At 32.6% G+C, this 21,655-nt stretch overlaps 4 protein-coding genes across 10 annotated transcripts in view; all 4 read right to left on the minus strand.

Moving 5' to 3' along the window:
* Positions 1 to 257: 257 nt before the first annotated feature.
* On the minus strand, positions 258 to 3,845 carry LOC127067721 (hyaluronidase A). Its single transcript, XM_051003001.1, has 5 exons — positions 2,781 to 3,845; positions 2,045 to 2,253; positions 1,441 to 1,867; positions 879 to 1,083; positions 258 to 753 (listed from the first exon to the last, which is right to left on the minus strand). The coding sequence occupies exons 1-5, from the start codon at positions 2,840 to 2,842 to the stop codon at positions 583 to 585; spliced, it is 1,074 nt and encodes a 357-aa protein (XP_050858958.1). The 5' UTR covers positions 2,843 to 3,845; the 3' UTR covers positions 258 to 582.
* A 142-nt stretch (positions 3,846 to 3,987) lies between these two features.
* On the minus strand, positions 3,988 to 15,279 carry LOC127067701 (glycylpeptide N-tetradecanoyltransferase 1). 2 transcript variants are annotated; one of them, XM_051002967.1, is made up of 8 exons: positions 15,148 to 15,279; positions 14,465 to 14,700; positions 14,179 to 14,389; positions 13,991 to 14,107; positions 13,754 to 13,924; positions 13,484 to 13,664; positions 13,129 to 13,392; positions 3,988 to 6,093 (listed from the first exon to the last, which is right to left on the minus strand). In XM_051002967.1, the coding sequence occupies exons 1-8, from the start codon at positions 15,222 to 15,224 to the stop codon at positions 5,953 to 5,955; spliced, it is 1,398 nt and encodes a 465-aa protein (XP_050858924.1). In that variant the 5' UTR covers positions 15,225 to 15,279; the 3' UTR covers positions 3,988 to 5,952. The 2 variants fall into 2 exon arrangements, with proteins under 2 accessions (XP_050858924.1, XP_050858916.1); XM_051002959.1 differs by lacking the exon at positions 3,988 to 6,093 and adding an exon at positions 12,226 to 13,050.
* On the minus strand, positions 6,278 to 12,444 carry LOC127067713 (inactive hyaluronidase B). Of its 2 annotated transcripts, none has more exons than XM_051002987.1 (5): positions 12,298 to 12,444; positions 8,867 to 9,060; positions 8,319 to 8,745; positions 7,753 to 7,957; positions 6,278 to 7,627 (listed from the first exon to the last, which is right to left on the minus strand). In XM_051002987.1, exons 1-5 carry the CDS (start codon positions 12,315 to 12,317, stop codon positions 7,436 to 7,438), a joined length of 1,038 nt encoding a protein of 345 aa, XP_050858944.1. In that variant the 5' UTR covers positions 12,318 to 12,444; the 3' UTR covers positions 6,278 to 7,435. The 2 variants fall into 2 exon arrangements, with proteins under 2 accessions (XP_050858944.1, XP_050858937.1); XM_051002980.1 differs by lacking the exon at positions 12,298 to 12,444 and adding an exon at positions 9,644 to 9,989.
* A 3,348-nt stretch (positions 15,280 to 18,627) lies between the features above and the next one.
* LOC127064342 (uncharacterized) overlaps positions 18,628 to 21,655 on the minus strand; it is a 42,170-nt gene continuing 39,142 nt past the window's right edge. For all 5 annotated transcript variants that reach the window (XM_050995290.1, XM_050995279.1, XM_050995282.1 and 2 more), the window contains one exon: positions 18,628 to 21,600. In XM_050995290.1, the coding sequence (XP_050851247.1) occupies positions 21,391 to 21,600 (210 nt within the window). In that variant the 3' untranslated portion in view covers positions 18,628 to 21,390. The remainder of the gene's footprint in view (positions 21,601 to 21,655) is intronic.

Here is a 21,655-nt window from a genome sequence, read left to right on the forward strand (position 1 = left end):
GGAGGTGACGAAGGCCGAGAATGGGAAACGTCACCGGCTCCCAAACTCGTTAATGGCGAACGCTCCTAAGGACTTTACACCCAAACGTAGTACTTCTTACTTTCTTCTTTCTTCTTCCTCTCTTTCTCTCTCTCTCTCTCTCTCTTTCTTTCTCTCTTTTTCCAGGATTTTGTATTTTAATCGATACTTCCGGGATTACTGTAAAAAAAGAATATTATTGTGTAAACGAAACTTTAGCTTAAAGAAGGATTATGTCGTTTTAGCGCGAAAGTAATACATTTATTGGTATTTGTTAAGAAGAAATTAGATTAAGTACAGGTATGGACGTCGAGAGTACGTATTATTCTTTGGTATATACTAATTATTTTTACTAATTAGATTATTAATTATCTTCTTTCTTTGGTAGTTGATGTTGCAGACTTATAAATTATAGTTTTCTATTTCTTTTTTGTTTTTGTGAAAAGTCTTTTCAATGTGATGGTATCGTTGTAGTACCAGTAGTATTCACAAAGCAGATCACTGAATGCACCGATCACCATCGGCAAGAGATTATAGATTGTACTAAAAGTTTAGGGGTAATCTTTAGTTGACGGCTTCTGTCACGTTAATCGCGATTGGTCCCAAAACTGTCAACAAATAGTCCTGCAATCTCTTACATTTACTTAAGCTGTTTACGTCGGACGAGCTACCCCATATAATGATACCATCCCCACCGTTAATCACTATCTCTTGGAAAGTTTTTTTCACGTCGGTCTATGGAAATACAGAAATCAAATATTAGAAAATACATAAAATCTTGAATAATTAAGAAGAACAGAGTACTTGTTTTCATTTGGTTTTGGGTAGCATAATATTCTAAATTTCGAAGTAACACCAACCTCGGTAAGAAAAGTGTTCGTTTCGTCCTGATACACGTACCACCAATAAGAGAGCACTTTCGGTGAATGTTTCAAATTATTCGAGATCCTAACAGCTTCCTTCACTCTTCCTTGTACTAAACCAATTCTTTGATCCGGGGTTAACTCTTGTCTAACGTAGACGGATGGTAGAAGTACATTTTGATTATTGAATAGCCACGACATCCTACATGAAAAAGGTATGGTCTTTTAAACAAACGATTAGATAACAGATATGGAGCAAACTCATTGACCTACTCCATTTTCTAGTACGAAATAATTGACATCGACCTCGTTAAATATACGCGTGTATTCGACCGTTTGCTTTTTATAAGAATTCCGCGTTAATCGTTTGCTTGAGTACTCATAAATTATAGTAAACACGCACGAACTTTCAGTAAAATTTATCGCCTAGTATATACGATGAAAGAAAGAAGAAAAAAATAAACTATTTAAATTTCATCAAATTATAATCGTTGATGGATCGAACCGAATGAATAAACTTATTCCAATAATAATTCTGATAATATTTCTGATCTCGTACTTGTCGTTTTCGTGCATCGCTGTAACGTCACATTCCGGGACGAGATTATTAGGCGACATATTAAAGCAATAGGGATATCCGTAATAACCCCAATCAGCTTGCTTCCTAGTTTTTTTGGCCAATTTCAAAGTTTCTTCCATAAAAAATCTGGCATATTTCTCGAACCTCTTAGATGCCTCCAATTCGATCATCTTTTTATTCCAGGTTGGATGTTCATTGCGAACTAAATCTATCGAAAAATTCTTATGTATTTTCATATTGCCCCAATTTTGTCGAAAGATTGGCCTCCATCTTTCAAAATCGATCACACCGATACCACTGAAGTTTCTATTTGGATAAATTTTATCCAAATTTTCGATAAATTTTTGAAGATGTATCGTGATGTTACCTTCTTGAGGTACTCCTCCGTTTCTTTTCTTATATTTGCCTAAACAATATGTAAGATTATCATATTCATGATTCATTTAATCGATGCAACGATACCTGTAGAAGGATTCAAACAAATCTTCGATATAGATATCGTTGCAAAAATTTACCTACGATAGAGATTTATTTACGATAAAGTATATATACGATAGAGATAAATCGTAAAGCAACGTTTTACCATCTTTGAGTGACAACAAAGCCGGAAATTCTCCAGGATCATAAAAAATTGCAATTTTATCTCCCTGGAAATCGTCCTTAGAGTTACGTTTTATATTAAAATTTGTCACCTCGTCGAAGTACAAGTCGTATTGGTGACACATAAAAGTAGGAACGTTCCAATAAATGTTGAAGACTCTTTTCGGTCTCTCGGTTTTTTCGCAATTCGACCTGGAAAAGTTAGGTGGGAGATGTCATCTCCCGGTAATATTATATACTGACTCGAGCGACAATGACACATATTAGATAAGATACACCGATGTGTTTGAACTTGAACTCATCTCTCTTTCTCTCTCTCTCTCTCTCTTTCTTTTTATATATACACACATATATATATGTATGTATATGTGTATGTGTATGTATATGTATATGTGTACAAAATTTGAAAATTTGAATAGAATATCAGGATAACACCCGTTTAATTCGATAAAACATTTAATTCGAAACAAGTTCAACTATACTTTTTAATTTCGAACAAGCTATATAAGAGAGACTAAAATAAACTCATTAGCGTATTGATCGATTACACTGAAGTAAAACTAGGTCAGTCATAAAATGATCTATTGTGATAATATAACTCCCATAGATAGGATGAATGAAAAAGAACAAAAATTTGCAACTGCCACGCTCTTTGTGTTCTTTTTCTTTTCCCTTCCACTTTTCCTCTCCTTTTTTCTTTTTCTTTAATTAGACCATACCCGCAAGAGTCGCCGTTCACTAAGGGATGAAGAAAAAAAAGAAAAAGGGTCACTAGGAGCATGATTTAGCAAGGACAATCGTGCTGATACTGATAATTGTCCGTTCACTAACGAGACTCTCATATGTGTTATCAATTCTGAAGGAACTTTATCTCTCTCTCTCTTTTCTCTCTTTTTTTTTTCCCTATTTAATTCCACGTCGAGTGAGTCACACTATGATCGATCGATCCTTGCGATGCTCCCGTACTGCGTTCTCGTGTATAGAAAAACGTTAACGACGATAGTACACCAGAAGTGCGACTGAATTCCGCTCGATTTCACACCACTATTTATTCCGCATCGTGTCTGTGTGTTTTGTGTTCCCCACCTACGTGCTTCTACCAGTGACTCGAAGCGTTATCTCTTGCTCCAGGGTATTGTTTGACGTTTTTTCGTGTTTCCGCATATTTCTTTTTTTCCTCTTATATTCTCCCTTCTCTCCTCTCTTCTTTTCCCTTTCCATTATCGATGGCACGTCGACTTCGCTAAGGGTGACCTTCGCAACGCTTCGAAAGAAGAAGAGGGTTGTTGTTCGAGCATGAACGAGAGCAAACACCTTTACTTTTCTCTCTCCCTCTCTCTCTCTTTCTCTCTCTCTCACACACACACACTCTCTCTCTCTTCTACTCTTTTATTTTCACATTTTCTAAGCCGCATCCAAATCGATAGTTAAGGATCCATATTTTTCTACTCCCAAAAGGATTATAGATTTCGCAAGTATACGACCCTCGAGTCAATGATACTCATCATTATCTTATCGAGCAGTCGCAAGTGTGCCAATGTCTGTAAATCGAAATAAAATTGTACGTACAATCGAGAGCACGAAGTAAGATAATTTTATGAATCCGACACGATTTAGGAGGATTATTGTCGAACGAAGGATACTCGCTTATCTCAAATACTTTACATTTATATTTAGGTAAACTTTTACGTTACGCATGTATATAACGTGACAAGTTGAAATAAAGTTTCTGTATGCGGTAACTTGTGGCCGCAGTTAATGCTTCAAATTATAATAACGAGTCTATTGAATAAAATGATGTCTCGGCATAACATTGTAATATTTTTTTTAGACGTCAACAAAATGTCAAAACTAACAATATAAAGATTGACTCGATATACATACGTAAGACAGGACACAATTATAAAATGTTTTACATTATAGAAGTAGTAAAAATATTTTTTCTTCGTTTATTACATGTAGTACAGTGTTCAAGGAAGTCATAAACTACGTAGTTCGTATTCTTTATATCGGTTATAGCGACATTTTCTTTTTTCTTTTTTCCTTTTTTTATATCCCCAACGTCGTATAATTTTTAACGACGGTCACTTCAAAATACACGATGGTAGATAATGGACGTTACGAACTTTATACTATAATTAAATTTATAATCCGTACCTTGTTAGACTCTATATTTCAATAAGTAAAAAACATTCGTATCGTCTGTTGCACGTTTTATCTCTTTATAATAGCGCTTTTGACATACTCTTAATTGAATTAACTTCGTCGACTATTCTTATGATAGGATAATACTCGATATTTCTACGATTTGATCAATCGGTTTCTTAGATTTTATAAAGATATTATTTGGTTGCGGCGAGACATTTTTCTTTCTTTTTTTTTCCCCTTTTTCTTTCTTTTATTTTTGTCGACGGCACGGGCAATAAACACTTATCGACGGATGTGGATTATTATCGGTGTAGACTAACATTTGTTGTGCCTACGAACTTGTCAGAGGGTGTGCCTGCTAGCATCCTATCTAAATAGAATGCAAATGTTAAGCCGGCTAATTGTGACAGAAACATAGTTTCGTTCCTTTTATCTTGAGAAGAAGGCCTTGCATGTCGACCGTCGGAGTTCTTCGAGACGGGCGTTTTTATCTAGAGCGGCAGTTACAAAGAAAAATTTCTCTCTGTGAGAGCGTGTCTGTGAGTTATACAGTTTTTTCTTTCCGTGTGTGTGTGTTTATATCTGCCTATTGAGCAATTATAGAAGACGAGTTAATTTTTATAAAAGGAAAAAATAAAGTGTCAACTTGTCGTAATAATGGCGCATTGAATTAATGAAACATAAATCGTATTCTTCCCTTTATCACGATAAGAACGAACCTTGATTCCAAATGAAATTGAAAAAGAAGAAAAGAAAGAAGGGAGAATAAATTAAATTAAGCAATCGCATTCAAATAAATGTCGGAGTTCAGTCGACGTTTTCAAAGTTGTCGTCTTTTGTTCATTCTTTCATCTTCTCACCGCTATCTTATCGTTGGTGGATAATTCACGGTGGTCGTACGATCGATCAAGCGTAGTCCCGGAAAAAGGACGTGTAATTTGAAAGAATACAAATACTTCATGTGTTAACGTCCAAACTTTTACATTTGTGATCGAGTGTTGTAAGAAAGATAAAAGATAAAGAAAGAAAAAATAAATAATTAAAGAAAGAAAATAAGGAGAAGAGAAAAGAGGGATATTTCACCGATGAAACTTATTTTATTGTAACTCTTTTCTTTCTTTCTTTTTTTTTTTCGTTCTTATCTTGACATTGATATTCTTATCATGACATTCATTATCATCTATCTTGCCAAGAAGGTGCAAAGGGAATATAGTTCTCTCGAAGAAGTTAGATCGCACCCTAGTTGTTTACGTTCTCATCCTTTGCGTGGCTCGGTCAAGTTACTAACGTTACGATACTTATCTACATTGCTCGAATCACGCACATATACGTATATACACTCGCGTTGGCGCATGCAATATTTTCTCTACACCGTACCGATCTTGACCCTGTCCCTGTCTCGTCCTGTCGAGTATCAAGGACGTAGGAAAGAATGATATCCGAAAGTACTGAGAGATCGACTCACAGTCCCGAAAGATTTTTCACACGTATTTATTCAACCCTCCCTCTTCTTCCGCTGTTATTTAACGTTCGTTTGCTCGCTTTTTTTTTATCCTTTGTAATCGCGGAAATATTAGAGGCTCCGTACTCCTCCTCTTTTTTCTTTTTTTTTTTTTCGTCGTTTATATTCTTACGTGTGTATCTCATATTGCCATGTTTCTTTCTCGTCACTCACACTCTTGCATTCTTTTCTTTCATTCATGCAAGCTTACAATCGTTTTATATTTCAGTCAACATGTTGATTTAAAAATCTACTGGAATATTCAAGCATCGTACTTGGACAACACCAGTTGTATAAGTAATATTGGAGATTACCATCGCCAATACCAAATTTCGAAATTTCCAATCCATTAAATTTAATACATTGAATACTTCGAAACCCAACTGTGTAAAATAATTTTTCTTGCGAACAACTTTTACGATTGTAAAACTCGTTGTCAGGTTAAATATTCTTAAATACTATAACGAACTATATATATATATTTTTTTTTGCATTATCGACTTCTACATAGTTTTCTGATAGCAGAAATGATCTTGAGTAGTTACTCCAAAATTGATAAGACTCCCATTGTTTCTTCATCAATTTTTGCGGGCTTTTATTGCATATTAGAAACACTTTGACAGCCATTTGTATCATAACTTTCTGCAGATATTACAAACAACTTAAAAATTTTTTCTTCACCGTATCATTTCAATTTTTACTCGTACAATATACCGGCTATTTCGTTCTCTTACGATGTCAAACCTAAGAGAAATAATTTAACGTTTCGATAACAGACAAGATATTTAATAATACGTAGACAAAAATGATATCCGTAGTTTTAGCAAATAATTTATATTTTAATTGCAGTTAAAAATTACGTACATGTTTACTAGTTACTTTAATAACCATCATTTTTACTTTTTCTTATTTTCTTTCCTTTGCTATCAGAGTTCTCGTGGTATTCTCGTTACAAAACAGAGAAAGATGGAGATTGTCGGTAAAATTAAGGAGGGACAAAGAAAGAGAGAGATAAAAAGGTGGATCGTCCATGAGCAAAAGAGACCTTTACTTACTTGATGTAGTCGTATGTACTTTAAAAAAAAATCATCTGAGACCTTACAGCTCGAACCAGTAAAACTTGTCGTCTGTTGGTGCTAAAGTACGTTTGCTGTAAGCTTCGTTCGATTTGCTACCTGGACACGAGCAGAACAAAAGAGAAAGATGGAAAAGAGGAAGAAGAGAAGTAAAAGCAGAAGAAAAAGGTAACAAAAATGGAGAATAGGAAATGTCACAAAGATCCAAACTCCTTAATGGTTAAATAATTCTAATGACTTTACGCTCAAACATAGTACTTTTTATTTCCGTCTTTCTTCTTCCTCTTTCTAGAATTCTTTTTAATTTGAATTGATTTTTTCGGATTTATTGTAACGAAGAATATTACTGTACTTGAAACTTTACTTTAAAGGATTGTCTTTCTAACGCGAAAAAAATGCATTTATTTGTTTTGGTTGCAAAGAAATTAGATTCTTTGGTATATGTTTATTTCTACTAATTAGATCATTGATTATTTTCTTTCTTTGGTTGTTAACGTTGCGAACTTGTAAATTATAATTTTTTGTTTGTTTATTTGTGAAAAGACTTTTCAATATGATAGTATCGTTGCCGTATCAATAGTACTTCGAAAGAACATCATTGAACAAATCGATCACTATCACGGATTACACCAAGAGATTATAGATTGTACTAAAAGTTTAACGGTGTGTTTTCTTTGACAGCTTTTGTCACTTTAAACGCAATTGGTCCTAAAATCTTCATCAGATACTCTTTCAATTTTTCACATCTTTTTCTATCGGTTAACTCGTACGAAACACCCCATATAATGATACCATCAGCACCATTAGTAAGAATTTCTTTGAAAGTATTTTTCACATCGGCCTATGAGAATATAGAAATGAAATATCAGAAAGTATAAAATCCTTAATAATTAAAAACAGAGGACTCGTTTAAGTTTGGCTTTGGACAGCATAATGCTCTAAATTTCCAAATAAAATAATACTAACCTCGGTAAGAAAAATACTCTCTTTATCCTGATACGTGTACCACCAATAAGGTAAGACTTTAGGTAAATGTTTTAAATTTTTCGAGATCCTTATAGCTTCTTTCAATCGTTCTTGCACTAGGTGAATTTTTTCATCTGGTTTCAGAACATTTTTTAAGTAAATGGATGGTAGAAGTACATTTTGATTATTGAACAGCCACGACATCCTGCATAAGAAAAGTATGATCTTTTTAACGAACGATTAGATAACGTAGGATAGGAAGTAAAATTATTGACATACTCTATCTTTCAATATGAAATAATTGACATCGACCTTGTTAATCATACACGTGTATTCGACCGTTTGCTTTTTATAAGAAAACGTTTGCTCGAGTACTGATAAATCATAGAAAACACGCGCAGACTATTCAGACAAATTTATCATGTTATACGTAATGAAAAAAAAAGAAAAAAAAGAAAACAGAAAAAAGAAAAAAATTAATAATATAGACTTGATAAAATCATAATCATTAATGGATCGAACAAAACGGATAAACTTATTCCAATCTAATATTTCTAATCTCTTACTTGTCGTTCTCGCTCATCGATAGAGCGTCACAATCGAAGCTCGGTTTATCAGTTGACCCGCTAAGACAGTGGGGATACCCGTGATAACCCCATTCAGTTTTCTTCCTAATTTCCTTCGCCAATTTCAAAGTTTTTTCCATAAAAATTTTAGCAGATGTTTCGAACCTATTCGACGCTTCCTTTTCGATCATCGATTTATCCCATTTTGGATGTTCTTTACGAACAAGATCTATGGAAATATCCTTATTTATTTTCAAATTATCCACGTTGCGTCGAAAGATTGGTCTCCAGTTATGAAAATGAATTACACCGATACCACCGGCGATCTTTTTTGGATATATTTCATCTAATTCTTTGGTAAATTGTTCAAGATGAATCGTGAGGTTACCTTTTTGAGGAACTCCTTCGTTTCTTATCTCATATGTGCCTAAACAATTAATAAGATTTTCAAAAATCGATCGAAGAGAGTAATTTAAAGATATCTTTAATACGAATATCGTCCTTTAAATTCATCTAAGATAGAGATAAAACAGAGAGTAAAGTATTACCATTTTTAAGTAGCACCATAGATGGAAAATTTCCAGGATCATAAAAAAGTGATATCGTTTCACCGCGAAAATTGTTCATAGAATTATATTTGATATTAAATTGTTTCAACTCCTTGAAATAGACGCCGAAGTTGTGGCAAAAATGAGTAGGAATGTTCCAATAAATGCTAAAGCCTTTTTTCGGCCAAATCGTCCTGAAAAATTTAAGTGGGAGATATCATCGGTGATATATACTGATTCAAGGGACAATGACACATATTAGATAAGATACACCGATGTGTTTGAACTTGAACTCATCCTTTCACTTTCTCTTTCTTTCTCCATCTATATATATAATATATAAATCTATATATATAATATACATACGATATATATAAATTTTATATATTCTATATATTAAATATATATATATATACATATATATATATATATATATATATATATATATATATATAATTCCGTAGATATATGATATAAAATTCCAAAGCTAAAATAAAACAGATAACCCGTTTTATATCTAATTCAAAAGAGAATTTAATTATACTTTTTACCTTCGAACAGTCTATGGAAAAGGGATTAAAATAAAGTTATTAGCATATTGATTGATCACGCTGGAGGAAAACCAGGTCATCCATAGAATGATCTATTATGATAATATAACTTCGATAGATAAGTTCAATGAAAAAGAAAAAAAGAAAAAAAAAAAAAGAAAATTTGCGAGTACTATTCTTTACGTTCTTTTCTCTTTCTTCTATTCTTTCATTAAATAATAGTTACCTATTTGAATTGACGTTCGTTAAGGGATAAAGTAAGTAAAGAAAAAGGGTCACTAGCAGCATGATTTAGTAAGAACAATTCTACTAATCCTGATAATTATTCCTTCGTTAAACGAGTCTCTCATGTGTTATCAATTCTAAAAGATACTCTATATCTCCTTTTTCTTTTTCTATTTAATTCCACGTCGTTTGTGTTATATTACGATCCATTGATCGATCGATCGATTTCCCTTTTTTCTTTCCTTGCGATTCTCCCGTAATACGTTCTAATCTATAGAAAAACGTTAACGACGATAATACAGCAAAATTGCAACTGAATTCTGCTCGATTTCAGACCACTATTTATTCCGCATCGTTTCTTGTATTCCTCACCTATATACTTCTATCAATGTCACGAAGTGTTATCTCTTGCTTCGGGATATTGTTACTTTTTTCGTGTTTCCGCATTCGTTTTCTTTTTTTTTTTATCTTTTTATTTTCCTTTCTCTTCTCTCTCCCTTTCCCTTTCCATTATCGATAATACGTCGACGTCTAGTTAAGGGTGACCCTCGTTACACTTTAAAAGAACGGAAGGGTTATTCATATTCTGAACGAGAGAAAACACATTTTTCTCTTTCTCTATCTCTATCTCGTATTCTCTCACTTTTTATAAACCGCATCCAAATTTATCGTTTAAAGTCGATCTTTTTCTATTCCCAAAGGAATAAGAGTTCGCAAAAATATGACCCTCGTATCAATGATACTTGCGTTGTATTATCGAGCAATTGCAAATCTGCCAATGTCTGCGAATCTAAATGGTATTGTAAATATAACCGGGAACACGAAATAAGATAACTTTATGTATCACGCACGATTTAAAGGGGATTATTACCGAACGAAGGATACTCGCTTATCGTGAATACTTTACAGTGTGTTTAAGTGAACTCTGTTACGTGTATATACATATACATATATATATATACACATAACGTGACAAGATGAAATAAAAATTAAATGTGTCAACTAATGGTCGCAGTTAAAGTTTCAAATTATAATGTTTCTATTAAAAATAAAAAAATATCCCAGTAAGAAATTTTCTTACATAACAGCAATATTTTCTTAGATAAATAAAACGTCAAGACATGAATATTAATATTGACTTGATACCCGCAGAACACGATACAATTATAAAGCATTCTATATCACGGAAGTAGTAAAAGTACTTTTCCTCCGTTTATTACACGTGTTACAATATTCGAAGAAGTTATAAACTACCTACTTCGTATTCTTTATATCGGTTAAAGCGACTTCTTTCTCTCTCTTTTTTTTTTTTTATATTTCCAACATCATATAATTTTTAACGATGGTTCCTTTTAAAACATTTGTTGGTAGATAATCAACGATACGACTTTTATATCATGATTTGATTTATAATCTGCACCTTGTTAGACTCTATATTTCATTCAAATCAAAAACATTCGTATCGTTTCTTACACGTTTTATCTCTTTATAATAACGCGTTTGACATAATCCTAATCGAATAAACTTCGTTGAATATTTGATTCGATATTTATACGATCTAACCGATCGTTTAAGAGATTTTATAGAAATACAATTTGGATGTGACGAGACAATTTTTACTTTCATTTTCTTTTTCTTTTCTTTTTTTTTCTTTTCTTCTTTTTTCATCATTTCACGTTACGGATAATAAATATTTATCGACGGATGTGGATTATTATCGTTTGTGACTAACGTTTGTTGTGCCTACGAACTTGTCGGAGGATGTGCCTGCTAACATCCTATCTAAATAGAATACAAATGTTAAGTCAGTTAATTGTGACAGAAACATAGTTTCGTTTCTTTTATCTTGAGAAGAAGGCATTGCATGTCGACCGTCGGAGTTCTTCGAGACGGGTACTTTTATCTAAAGCGGCAGTTACAAAGAAAAATTTCTCTCTGCGAGAGCGTGTCCATGAGTTATATAGTTTTCTCTTTGGGTGCACGTGTGTATCTGCCTGTTGCACGATTATAAAATACGAGTTAATTTTTATAGGGGAAAAAAAAAAAAAAAAAAAAGAAAGAAAAAGAAATAATGCATCGAGAAGTGCAATAATGCCGCGATAAATCAATGAAATATATAAATCGTATATACGGCTGATTCAACGATCTACTTTAATTGTTTACTCGTGAGATCGACTCGCAATATGTTTTCTTTCTTCTTTTTATTCTAATAAAAGTGAAGCATACTTTTAAATGGAATTAAAAAAGAAAAAGGAAGAAATAGATATAATTCTGAACAATCGACATTCAGATAAATCTCGAGTTCAATCGACGTGTTTCCAAACTAGTCGTTTTTCGTCCATTCTTTTGTCTTCTCGCAGCTATCTTATCGTCGGCGGATAGTAGAGGGTGGCCGTGAAAGCGATCAAGCAAAGTACCGGAAAAAGGACGGGTAGTTTTTACGGGTAAAAATATTTCATGTATTAATGTCCAAACATTTTACATTTGTTATCGAGTATTATAAGAAAAGAGAAAGATAAAGAAAGAAGGAAGAAAAATAAATAATTAAAAAAAGAAGGTAACGAGAAGAGAAAAGAGGGATACTTTGCCGACGAATCTCATTTTATTGTAATTCTTTTTTTTTTTTTTGTTTTTTTTTTTGTTTTTCATTCTTACCTTGACATACGCATTATCATCTATCTTGTCAAGAAGGTGCAAAGGAAACATAGTTCTCTCGAAGAAGTTAGATCGCATCCTAGTTGTTTATGTTCTCACCCTTTGCGTGGGTCGGTCAAGTTACTAAAGTTACGATACTTATCTACATTGCTCGAATCACGCACATATACGTATATACACTCGCGTTGGCGCATGCAACATTTTCTCTACACCGTACCGATCTTGACCCTGCCCCTGTCTCGTCCTGTCGAGTATCAAGGACGTAGGAAAGAATGATATCCGAAAGTACTGAGAGATCGACTCACAGTCCCGAAAGATTTTTCACACGTAATTATTCAACCCTCCCTCTTCTTCCGCTGTTATTTAACGTTCGTTTGCTCGCTTTTTTTTTATCCTTTGTAATCGCGGAAATATTAGAGGCTCCGCACTCCTCCTCTTTTTTCTTTTTTTTTTTTTCGTCGTTTATATTCTTACGTGTGTATCTCATATTGCCATGTTTCTTTCTCGTCACTCACACTCTTGCATTCTTTTCTTTCACTCACGCAAGCTTACAATCGTTTTATATTCTAGTCAACAACACGTTGATCTAGAAGTCTACTGGAGCACCAAACCAATTTTTCCAGGCGTCATACTTGGACAACGCCAATTGTATAAATAATATTGGAGATTACCGTCGCCAATACCAAATTTCAAAGGTTCCAAGAACTCCTTATTATCCATTAAGTCCAGAGCATTAAATACGTCGAAACCCAACTGTGCAAAATAAATTTTCTTCTAAACAATTTTCACGATAATAAAATATAAACAATAAGGTAAGATGTTTATACTTACGTTACGGGCCGATATAAGAGCATCAGTCATAAGCTCGAGCCAAGGGGTAACGGTGGAGACATTGTAAAAACTATATGCAGCTTTTAAGGTCTTATGTGCTTGATGATGCATTATTGAACTTGGCAATGTATAGTAGCTAACCATATCCGTGATTTTACCATCATTTTCGACTACAAAAGTATTGATCATACCATTTTGTGGAAGGAACCAATGTTGAAACTCCTCGATTGTAAAAATCGGTGCCAGATCAAATTTTTCTAAGTACTGAAACATACGGTATATGTATATGTATATATATAAATTTCTTTTTTCTTTTGTACTTTTAAAAAATATTGAAAAGTATTGTGAAACTCACATCGCTTAAAATTTTGTGAGCTTGTGGAATATCTGTATAAACGAGTTTTCTAAATCCAGGCACCTTGGTGTTCTCTGGCAGTTTATACAGTTTTAACGTTCTTTGCATAGTCATGTTACGCGACAGGTGAGAAAATTTAATTTCGATAAGCTTCTTTGGATTAAGTGATCGATGCCAATATCTAAGCATAATAATGAATATGAATTCATAGAAATAAAGTACATGTACACATTTGAAAAAAAAAACTTTTGTTTATTAGTAATAAAATACCTGCAAGTTGCAACTGGTTTTGGTAATACAACTCCAGCAGTATACACAGCCTGAAATATTCCTTGTAGATTTACTCTCCTCGTAATTTCTCGTATCAAAACAGGAGCAACTCTTTTAGATCTTAATTTCTTATGTACGCACAAGAAATTTATTTCCACCATCTTTTTTGTACTATAATAAATCCAAGAATTAAAGAAAAAATACAATAAAAATAAGATTTAACTATTGTATACTAACTGGTTATAAATGCGTAGAGTAGCTGGAATAGCGGAAATGAAACCGACTAGACGTCCGCTTTTGCTGACTCTAACACCGCAATGCCATTCTTTACACCATCCTGGTGGTTGTAATGCCCTAAGAATTCATAAATATTTCAGAAATCATCTGTTTTGTTGTCTAGAAATTTTATATGTAATAATAATTACCATTTCAAAAATATAGGTGGATAATCAAATCTAAACATCGCGTCGTCATCTTCTACATAATTTTCTGATAGCAGAGAATATAATTCTGCTAATACCAAAGGATCATCAAGGTTTAAAGTATCCCATTGAAAACCTTCTGGCAATGAATAAGGTTCTGCCCTTATAGAAGTTTTGTCAGGTTCGATCGGTTCATTGCACACAATTTTTTCATCTATAATTTTATGATGACGTAATATTATTTTATATAATTACTTACTTTAATCTTAAACATTTCTCGCGAACCTACCCATTTTAGGTACTGGTTGCGTACTCCAAAATTGATAAGGCTTTTGCATCGCTTCTTCTTGAGTTTTGGCAGGCTTCTGTTGCATATTAAATACTTCCATAGCCATTTGTATTTCCTTTATTGAGATATTGCAAGCACTGTGAAGATTTTTTTCTTCACTGTGTCCTGCATTATTGTGATTTTCACTCGTGGAATGTACTGGCTGTTTCTTTTTCTTACGGTTCCTTTTCTTAGAACTAGACAGAAAAGATAGAATTTAACATTTTGATATTAAACGAGATATTTAATAGCAAGTAAACAAATCAACATTTGTTAAATTATACGTACAGTTTTAAAAAATTATATATTTTCATTTATAGCGAATGATATAGGAATGGAAAACATTTATGTTGTAGTTAAAAATTACGTATGTTTGTTTATTACTTTATAAATCATAACCAAAGTTGTGCGATGAAAAATAAGTTTTACGAAGGAAGGACAAAATAATATCGTAAGGAGGGATTATTTTTATTGAAATATTAATCATCAATAATTATAGGCTGCATTGGAAGGTCTGAGTATACAGACTGCAAAACTACCGGCCGTCACATCAATTTTTACTTCTAAGTGATCGAAGAAAACAAACGTTGCAATCGAAATAAAAAAATGGCACACGAATCGTATGATAAAGATTGATAACGTACCTTTTGGAATGCCCATCTTTTTCATGAATTTCATCTTTCTTAGCCTCTCGCTCCACGACCTGATTCTTATCCTCCATTTTAATATAGATTTTGTAGCTGCGCACGCGCTATCTTTACTAGCGCCGTCTACATGACTTGAATGTAAAACTTCGAATGAGGCTGATCACGTGACCACTGAGATGATTGGTTCTTATTTTTTACAAGGTAAGAGTATTTGATAGTGTGCGTAAAGATATTATCGTTACAATTAATAACGTTTAACAATACAATTAAATTCATTTATTAATTAATCCGTTAATATTATATTACAATAAAAGAAACAGAACATTAACAATATGATTAAATTCATTTATTAATTAATCTTTTAATATTCTATTATAATAAAAGAAACAGAACTTAAAAAAAAAAAAAAAGAAAAATTTAATTTTTTATGCTCGATTCCGTTGAACATAGTGTTTTACCTATTATGTAAAAATTTATGCATTGATATGATATATTTGAATACTATATTTATTGAGTTTACAGTTTGAAATTCTTTTTTAATACTTCGATATATTCTATACTAAGGAAAAAAAAAACAATTGTAAAATGTTAAATAATAATTTATGAAATATATTTGTAAGTATAAAAAATAATATATATAAGTAACGTTGACGCTTATTGGACGACGTAAAAAGTAGGAATTCTCATCGACCAATAAGCGATAGCCATTTTTCACTCTCCAGCCAATAAGAACACGAGTTTTGACTCCTTTAAAATATTTTATATAGATACTTACCTGTTCTTTTCAAATTAGTGAGGATCGCGATCGGTAATAGAAAAGACGTTAATTGTTTGTTGGAAAAGAATTATTGTTGGAAGAATGAGGTATGTAATATTAAATATCAGTAATAATTATTAAATATAACATTATATGTACACATACATATACATATATTATGTTATTGTATTATTAATATATTAATTAATTTGATATATTATGCATACACAGACACACACACATATATATATATATATATATATATATATATCTGTATATATTAGATAATTAATAATTATTTAATGTAAAATTAATAGATAGTGATCTATTTGATAATATATTCTTTGATTTATATAAATGCTTGATATCGAATTATATTTGAACGTATAATCATCGAAATAATATTCGCACAAATGATAATAATACGATTATATATTTGTTTATTTCTTCGAAAATCCTTCTGATCGATAGAATGAATGAGAATAATGTAGTAAAGTCAGAAGTACTTACAACTTTGTTTTCTTTTGGTTCAATGGTTGTTCTAACATCGTACAATGTACAATACAGTTGACGAGTCGTTACACGCGTTCCAGTTATCTTTTTAATTACGCATTATTTTTCGTATTCGTACTTTCGATCAAATTATTTCATTATATTATTATATATATTTTATATAATATATGTTATTAATATTAAATTAAGATATACATTATATGTTATAATGTTAATATATGTTATTAATATCAATAATGAAAAGAAATTATATATAAATATATATACATACGTACATATATACATACATATGCATATATATATATATATTAGTATATATATATATATACCTTTGTTCTATCTGTGTATCATGTTTTATCTGTGTTGTATTAATAAAATCGGTAGAAGACGAAATTCAAGAACGAAGACTTCGAGGTTAGAATATTGGTGTAACGTCGTTGGATCTAAAGATGAAAAAGGAATTGGAAATGGTGGATAAAAGCATCGCAGATTTTCATCACAGGTTATTTTTCATCATTATCGTGAAAAAGATACATCGATGTTGGGTATGTTTGAAATATTTTTTCTATTATACGACGTTCCTTACGACTTATCATTTATTCGTGCCTTCAATCGTTTAGTTTTAAGTATACCGTTTATATCATTCGACTTTCGGAATTTCGTTCGAATCTGTAAGAATTTAGAATTTATCTTTTAATATTTAGTTTTAAGAATTTAACTTTCATCGCTTTGTTTTAAGAATTCGACTTTCAACGTTTACTTTCGAGTATTCAGCATTCTCTTTTAATCTGGCGTATTTCATTTCACGTATTGCGAAATTTTGTAGATTTAACTTTCATCGTTAAGCTTTTCGAATTTTCTCTCAGTCGTTTAATTTTAAGAATTTATTTTCCAACATTTAGTTTTTACGGATTGACGTATTTAGCTTTCAACGTTTGGCTTTAAGCATTTCGATCGTTTCAAGCATTCTCCCAATCGTTTAGCTCTAAGAATTTAGCTTTGAACGTTTAATCTTACGAATATAACCTTTATTTCATTCAGTCTGAAAAATTTTATTTTAATCTTATAGCTTTCAACAAAATACTTAAAGAAATTAATTTTATCTCTTATAACATTTTATATATAAACTATATTATTCGTTTAATATAACCAATAATTTAGTCATCAACAATCATTTAACGAACACGTATGTAAACTTCTTCGAATGGATACGAATTACAACAGGAAATATTACCAACGTAAAGCAATCCGTTTTCTAGTTAGTCGGATGATTAATTTGGAAGAATGTTAGAGAGAGAGAGAGAGAGAGAGAGAGAGAGAGAAAGGGAGAAGTAGAGATAGATAGATAGATAGAGAGAGAGAGAGAGAGAGAGGGAGAAAGAAAGAGAGAGATAGAGATAGATAGATAGAGAGAGAGAGAAAGAGAGAGAGAGAGAGAGATAGAGATAGAAATTCGACGATATATACGAGAATGCGTGTATTCACGTAAAACTAGTTTCAAACTAAAATTCATTTAACTAATTTATTTCATGTGGGTAACTCTACCGTCAGTACAGCACAATAGCGAGTAGTCTAGGAACGTCCGAGAAAACTTTTGGACAATAAAAAAAATAAAATAAAATAAAAAAGCAAGGAATAGAAGGTGTAAGCTTGAGAACCATGTGAGAGCTTTGGTTTTTTCACGCAAGAGGCATTTTTCTCACACCTCTTAGTAAAAGGATTTTATAGCGTCACCGAATATCCGATTATGCGAGTCGTATAAACTTTTATCCGAAACTTTTAATTTTTAATATCGAATAATTCTTATATAACAAATAAAGATAAGATATTGGATTAATCTTTGGAAGAATGTTGGAAGGAGGATGATGAACAATATGACAAGTATATCTTTTTTTTTATTTCATTACCAACAGTATTCTTACATCATGCCGAAACAATGTATAGTGTCTATATCATTATATATATATATATATATATATATATATATATATATACACGTATATAATTATTAATAATCGTTTATAGCAATAAGTAGTCTGTAATAGGCGAGTCTGTAGATGTTTAAACAAGTTTTAGGTACGCATTATTTCGGTTTATTTTTCATTGAAATTCCACCGTCGTAAAGTGCAATGTCGATCCTCGATACATACAACATATGTACTTATATATGTATGTATGTATGTATGTATGTATGTATGTACGTATGAATGTATATATATATATATATATATATATATATATATATATATATATACGTATATATATATATGTATGTATGTATGTATGTATATCTCGATTAACGAAGCCCAACGTTCGATCGATTATTGCATTATATAGTAAACACGTTAAATCTCTGTCTTTCTCTTTCCCTCTTTCTCTCTCTCTCTCCTTTTCTCTCTTATTTACTTAGAATTTAAGGAAATTTCTCGTGTCCCTTGAGCTTTGCGTTGTTCATATGGTCGCGTTAAAGAATAGAAGTAGAGCAACAGTACCAGTACCAGTACCAGTACTAGCATCAGCACTAGCACTAGCACTAATACCAGTACCAGTACCAGTACCAGTAGTAGCAACAGCAGTAGCAATAGTAATTGCGTATGTCGAGGCGTATACGTGTTGGTCCGTAACGAAAAGGAAGATTTCTGCCTTATCTCAACGATTAACCTCGATTTCCAGGACGTACCGTGAGAGACCGCGGGAAAATTGAACGGTCGCCTGGAGGATAACGATCGATCCTCATACATACATATATACCTCTGGCAGCTAGCGAAAACTCAAACGAGTCAGTAGGGACACATGGAACACATTCCATTTTTGCATTTTCCCTTCATACGAGGATGGAAGGAAAGAAAAGGAAAAGGTACATGGCCTTTTCGGGGTGGGACAGATTAAACGGGTTAGAGGATAATCTTTTCGAGCTAGGAGAAAAAAGAAATTGCCTGAGTGCTGAGGGGGATGAGAGTTGAGACTAGCGAGACTGGCAAAGCGGGATGGTGGGACGAGAGGAGGAGGAGGAGGAGGGGGAGGAGGAGGAAGGAAGGAAGGTTGTGAGAGAGAAAGAGAGGGAGATAGGTAGGTAGAAAACTTTCCATTCTCCACGTGCTACCGTGAATTTTAATTTTATCATTTGCAAGAGAACGGACGAGATAATCAGCACTTAATGGTTCTTGCGACAAGAAAGGAACGTATTTTTTTTGTTGCGCTCACGAAAATTAACGTTCTGATTCTTCTCTCCCTTTTTCTCTCCTTTCTCCTTTTTCTTCTTTTTCGTCGATTTTCTTTTTTCTTTTTTTTTTCTTTTTTTATTTTTTTATTTTTTTATTTTTTTCTTTCGTCGAGATTGGAGCTATCGAGAAGAAGATCCTTTTAATTTTTTAATCGTTTCTATTATTTTATCTCTGCATATATATATATATATATATGTATGTGTGTTCGTGTATATGCGTGTAAAGAGTCTAGTATACTTGAGCGTTTTAATGTTGTGATTTTTCTCTGTCTCTTCTCCTTACGTTTTGTTTTAATTGTAGATATATTTTGTTGGCATTGTGTATATTCTTTTTTTCTTTTTCTCTTTCCGTCTTTCTCTTTCGTTAACTATATCTTACCTCCTTCTAACAAGGCATGACAACTACGACACTATGAGAATGAAACAATTCCTTTTTTCATCACCATGACACACGACATTTCGGTGCCGAATATTTAATTTTTAACTACGTTTTTCACGACACGGTAGATCCTCTCGAGATCGTAATCGTGATAATCTTCTTACATGATATATATATGCATATATATATATATACATGTATATATACATATATATATATATATATCTTTAATTAAGTTTAGATTAATTCTAAACGAGTTACGAAGTTTTCTTTCCTTTTTTTTTTTTTTTATTTTGGATAATTTCGCGAAATATTCAGAAATTTTTGTTCCTTCGCGCATTCCATGAACTTTCTTCCCCCACTTTTTTTTATTTTCTTTTTTTATCAGCATCTTCCTCTCCCTCTCTCTCTCTCTCTCTCTCTCTCTCTCTCTCTCTCTCTCTCTTCCTCTTTTTTTTTTCTTTTTCACATTCTTTTCACGGACAAAGTAGAAAACTAAGGATAGCCGGAGCAGGCTTCTTTATTGTATACATATTCGATTATCGGTGGAGCATAGATAGATCGTCGTTCGCATAATTTCCACGCGAAAAAATCGACATTCTTCATTCGCTCGAGAAAAGAAGTTTTTCGTTGGGAATAACATGTATGTCTCTTTGTATGCGTGTATATATACGTGTTTTCCTGAAAAAAGAGGGAAAAAGACGAAGCACAGAAAAATTGGACCGTTCGATATATATCGAAGTATGTGAGATATATCGTGATCGTAGAGAATCGTTTAGGAGCTTTTAGGATACGTATATACATAATATAATATATTAATATATATATATATATAATATAATATTCGGGGATGATGTGAACACATCGAGCGAGCTCAAGGTCGCGCTCGCGATGGACCGTCGCGCACGAAAAAATCGTGTTTGGGATATGTTTACGTACACGAGGAGTTTGCGTGTATGTGTGCGTGTCTCGTTATTTTCTTCTTTCTACCTTTATTTGTTTATTTGTTTATTTATTTATTTATTTCTTTTTTTTTGTTGATTTTCTTTTTTCCCTTTTCTCTCTTCGTTTCTTTATTTTCTGTTTTTCTTTACCGGACAAAAATGTCCCTCGGAATATTTGTGACGCGAAAAAGATTTCACGATGATCCGCGCGAAAAATCGAGGTAAAGGACGATGACGATGACGATGAAATTTTTATTATTTTTTTTTTCTTTTGTTTGTGTTTTTTTTCTTTTTTTTTTTTCTTTTTTGGTTTTCGAAGAAAAAAGATATCCACGTGTACGCGTTAATAATCTTCCTCCGAAGGATAATCAAATAGAGACTTTGACAATTCGTAGTTGGTTGCGGCGATGTTTTCTCTCCTTTCTCAGCAATGATATGCATAGAAGATCGAGGCTAAGAGCCAGAACACTCCGGACCCGTAGAACTTGGAGTCTGTACCTTCGACTCCGTTTCTACCAGGTCGTTTGCGTTTCGATTTCGATTTGGCCCGTCGTTTGCGAGAATAGATCGCATTCGTCGAGTTTGTCGGTGATTCGATGTTGCAGTAACTCAGATCGCAGCAACTTATGCAGATCTGTAACGAATGAAATTCATGGAGCTCTTTAAGATTTCAATTCTTTTTTTCCTCC

Source organism: Vespula vulgaris, chromosome 1 (assembly GCF_905475345.1).
Source record: "Vespula vulgaris chromosome 1, iyVesVulg1.1, whole genome shotgun sequence".
Lineage (NCBI taxonomy): Eukaryota > Metazoa > Arthropoda > Insecta > Hymenoptera > Vespidae > Vespula > Vespula vulgaris.

Excerpts from the sequence above, each read along its gene's own strand:
- LOC127067701 (XM_051002959.1), bottom strand. The coding sequence starts at position 15,224 with ATGGAGGATAAGAATCAGGTCGTGGAGCGAGAGGCTAAGAAAGATGAA. Across the intron at positions 13,665-13,753 it reads AAACCAGTTGCAACTTGCAG|ATATTGGCATCGATCACTTA; the intron begins GTATTTTATTAC and ends TATTATGCTTAG. Across the intron at positions 13,051-13,128 it reads CTCTTATATCGGCCCGTAAC|TTGGGTTTCGACGTATTTAA; the intron begins GTAAGTATAAAC and ends TATTTTGCACAG.
- LOC127067713 (XM_051002980.1), bottom strand. The coding sequence starts at position 9,705 with ATGCTGCTAGTGACCCTTTTTCTTTACTTACTTTATCCCTTAACGAAC. Across the intron at positions 7,958-8,318 it reads TCGATGAGCGAGAACGACAA|GATGTCGTGGCTGTTCAATA; the intron begins GTAAGAGATTAG and ends TTTCTTATGCAG. Across the intron at positions 7,628-7,752 it reads AGAGTATTTTTCTTACCGAG|GCCGATGTGAAAAATACTTT; the intron begins GTTAGTATTATT and ends ATATTCTCATAG.
- LOC127067721 (XM_051003001.1), bottom strand. The coding sequence starts at position 2,842 with ATGCTCCTAGTGACCCTTTTTCTTTTTTTTCTTCATCCCTTAGTGAAC. Across the intron at positions 1,084-1,440 it reads GCGATGCACGAAAACGACAA|GATGTCGTGGCTATTCAATA; the intron begins GTACGAGATCAG and ends TTTTTCATGTAG. Across the intron at positions 754-878 it reads CGAACACTTTTCTTACCGAG|ACCGACGTGAAAAAAACTTT; the intron begins GTTGGTGTTACT and ends GTATTTCCATAG.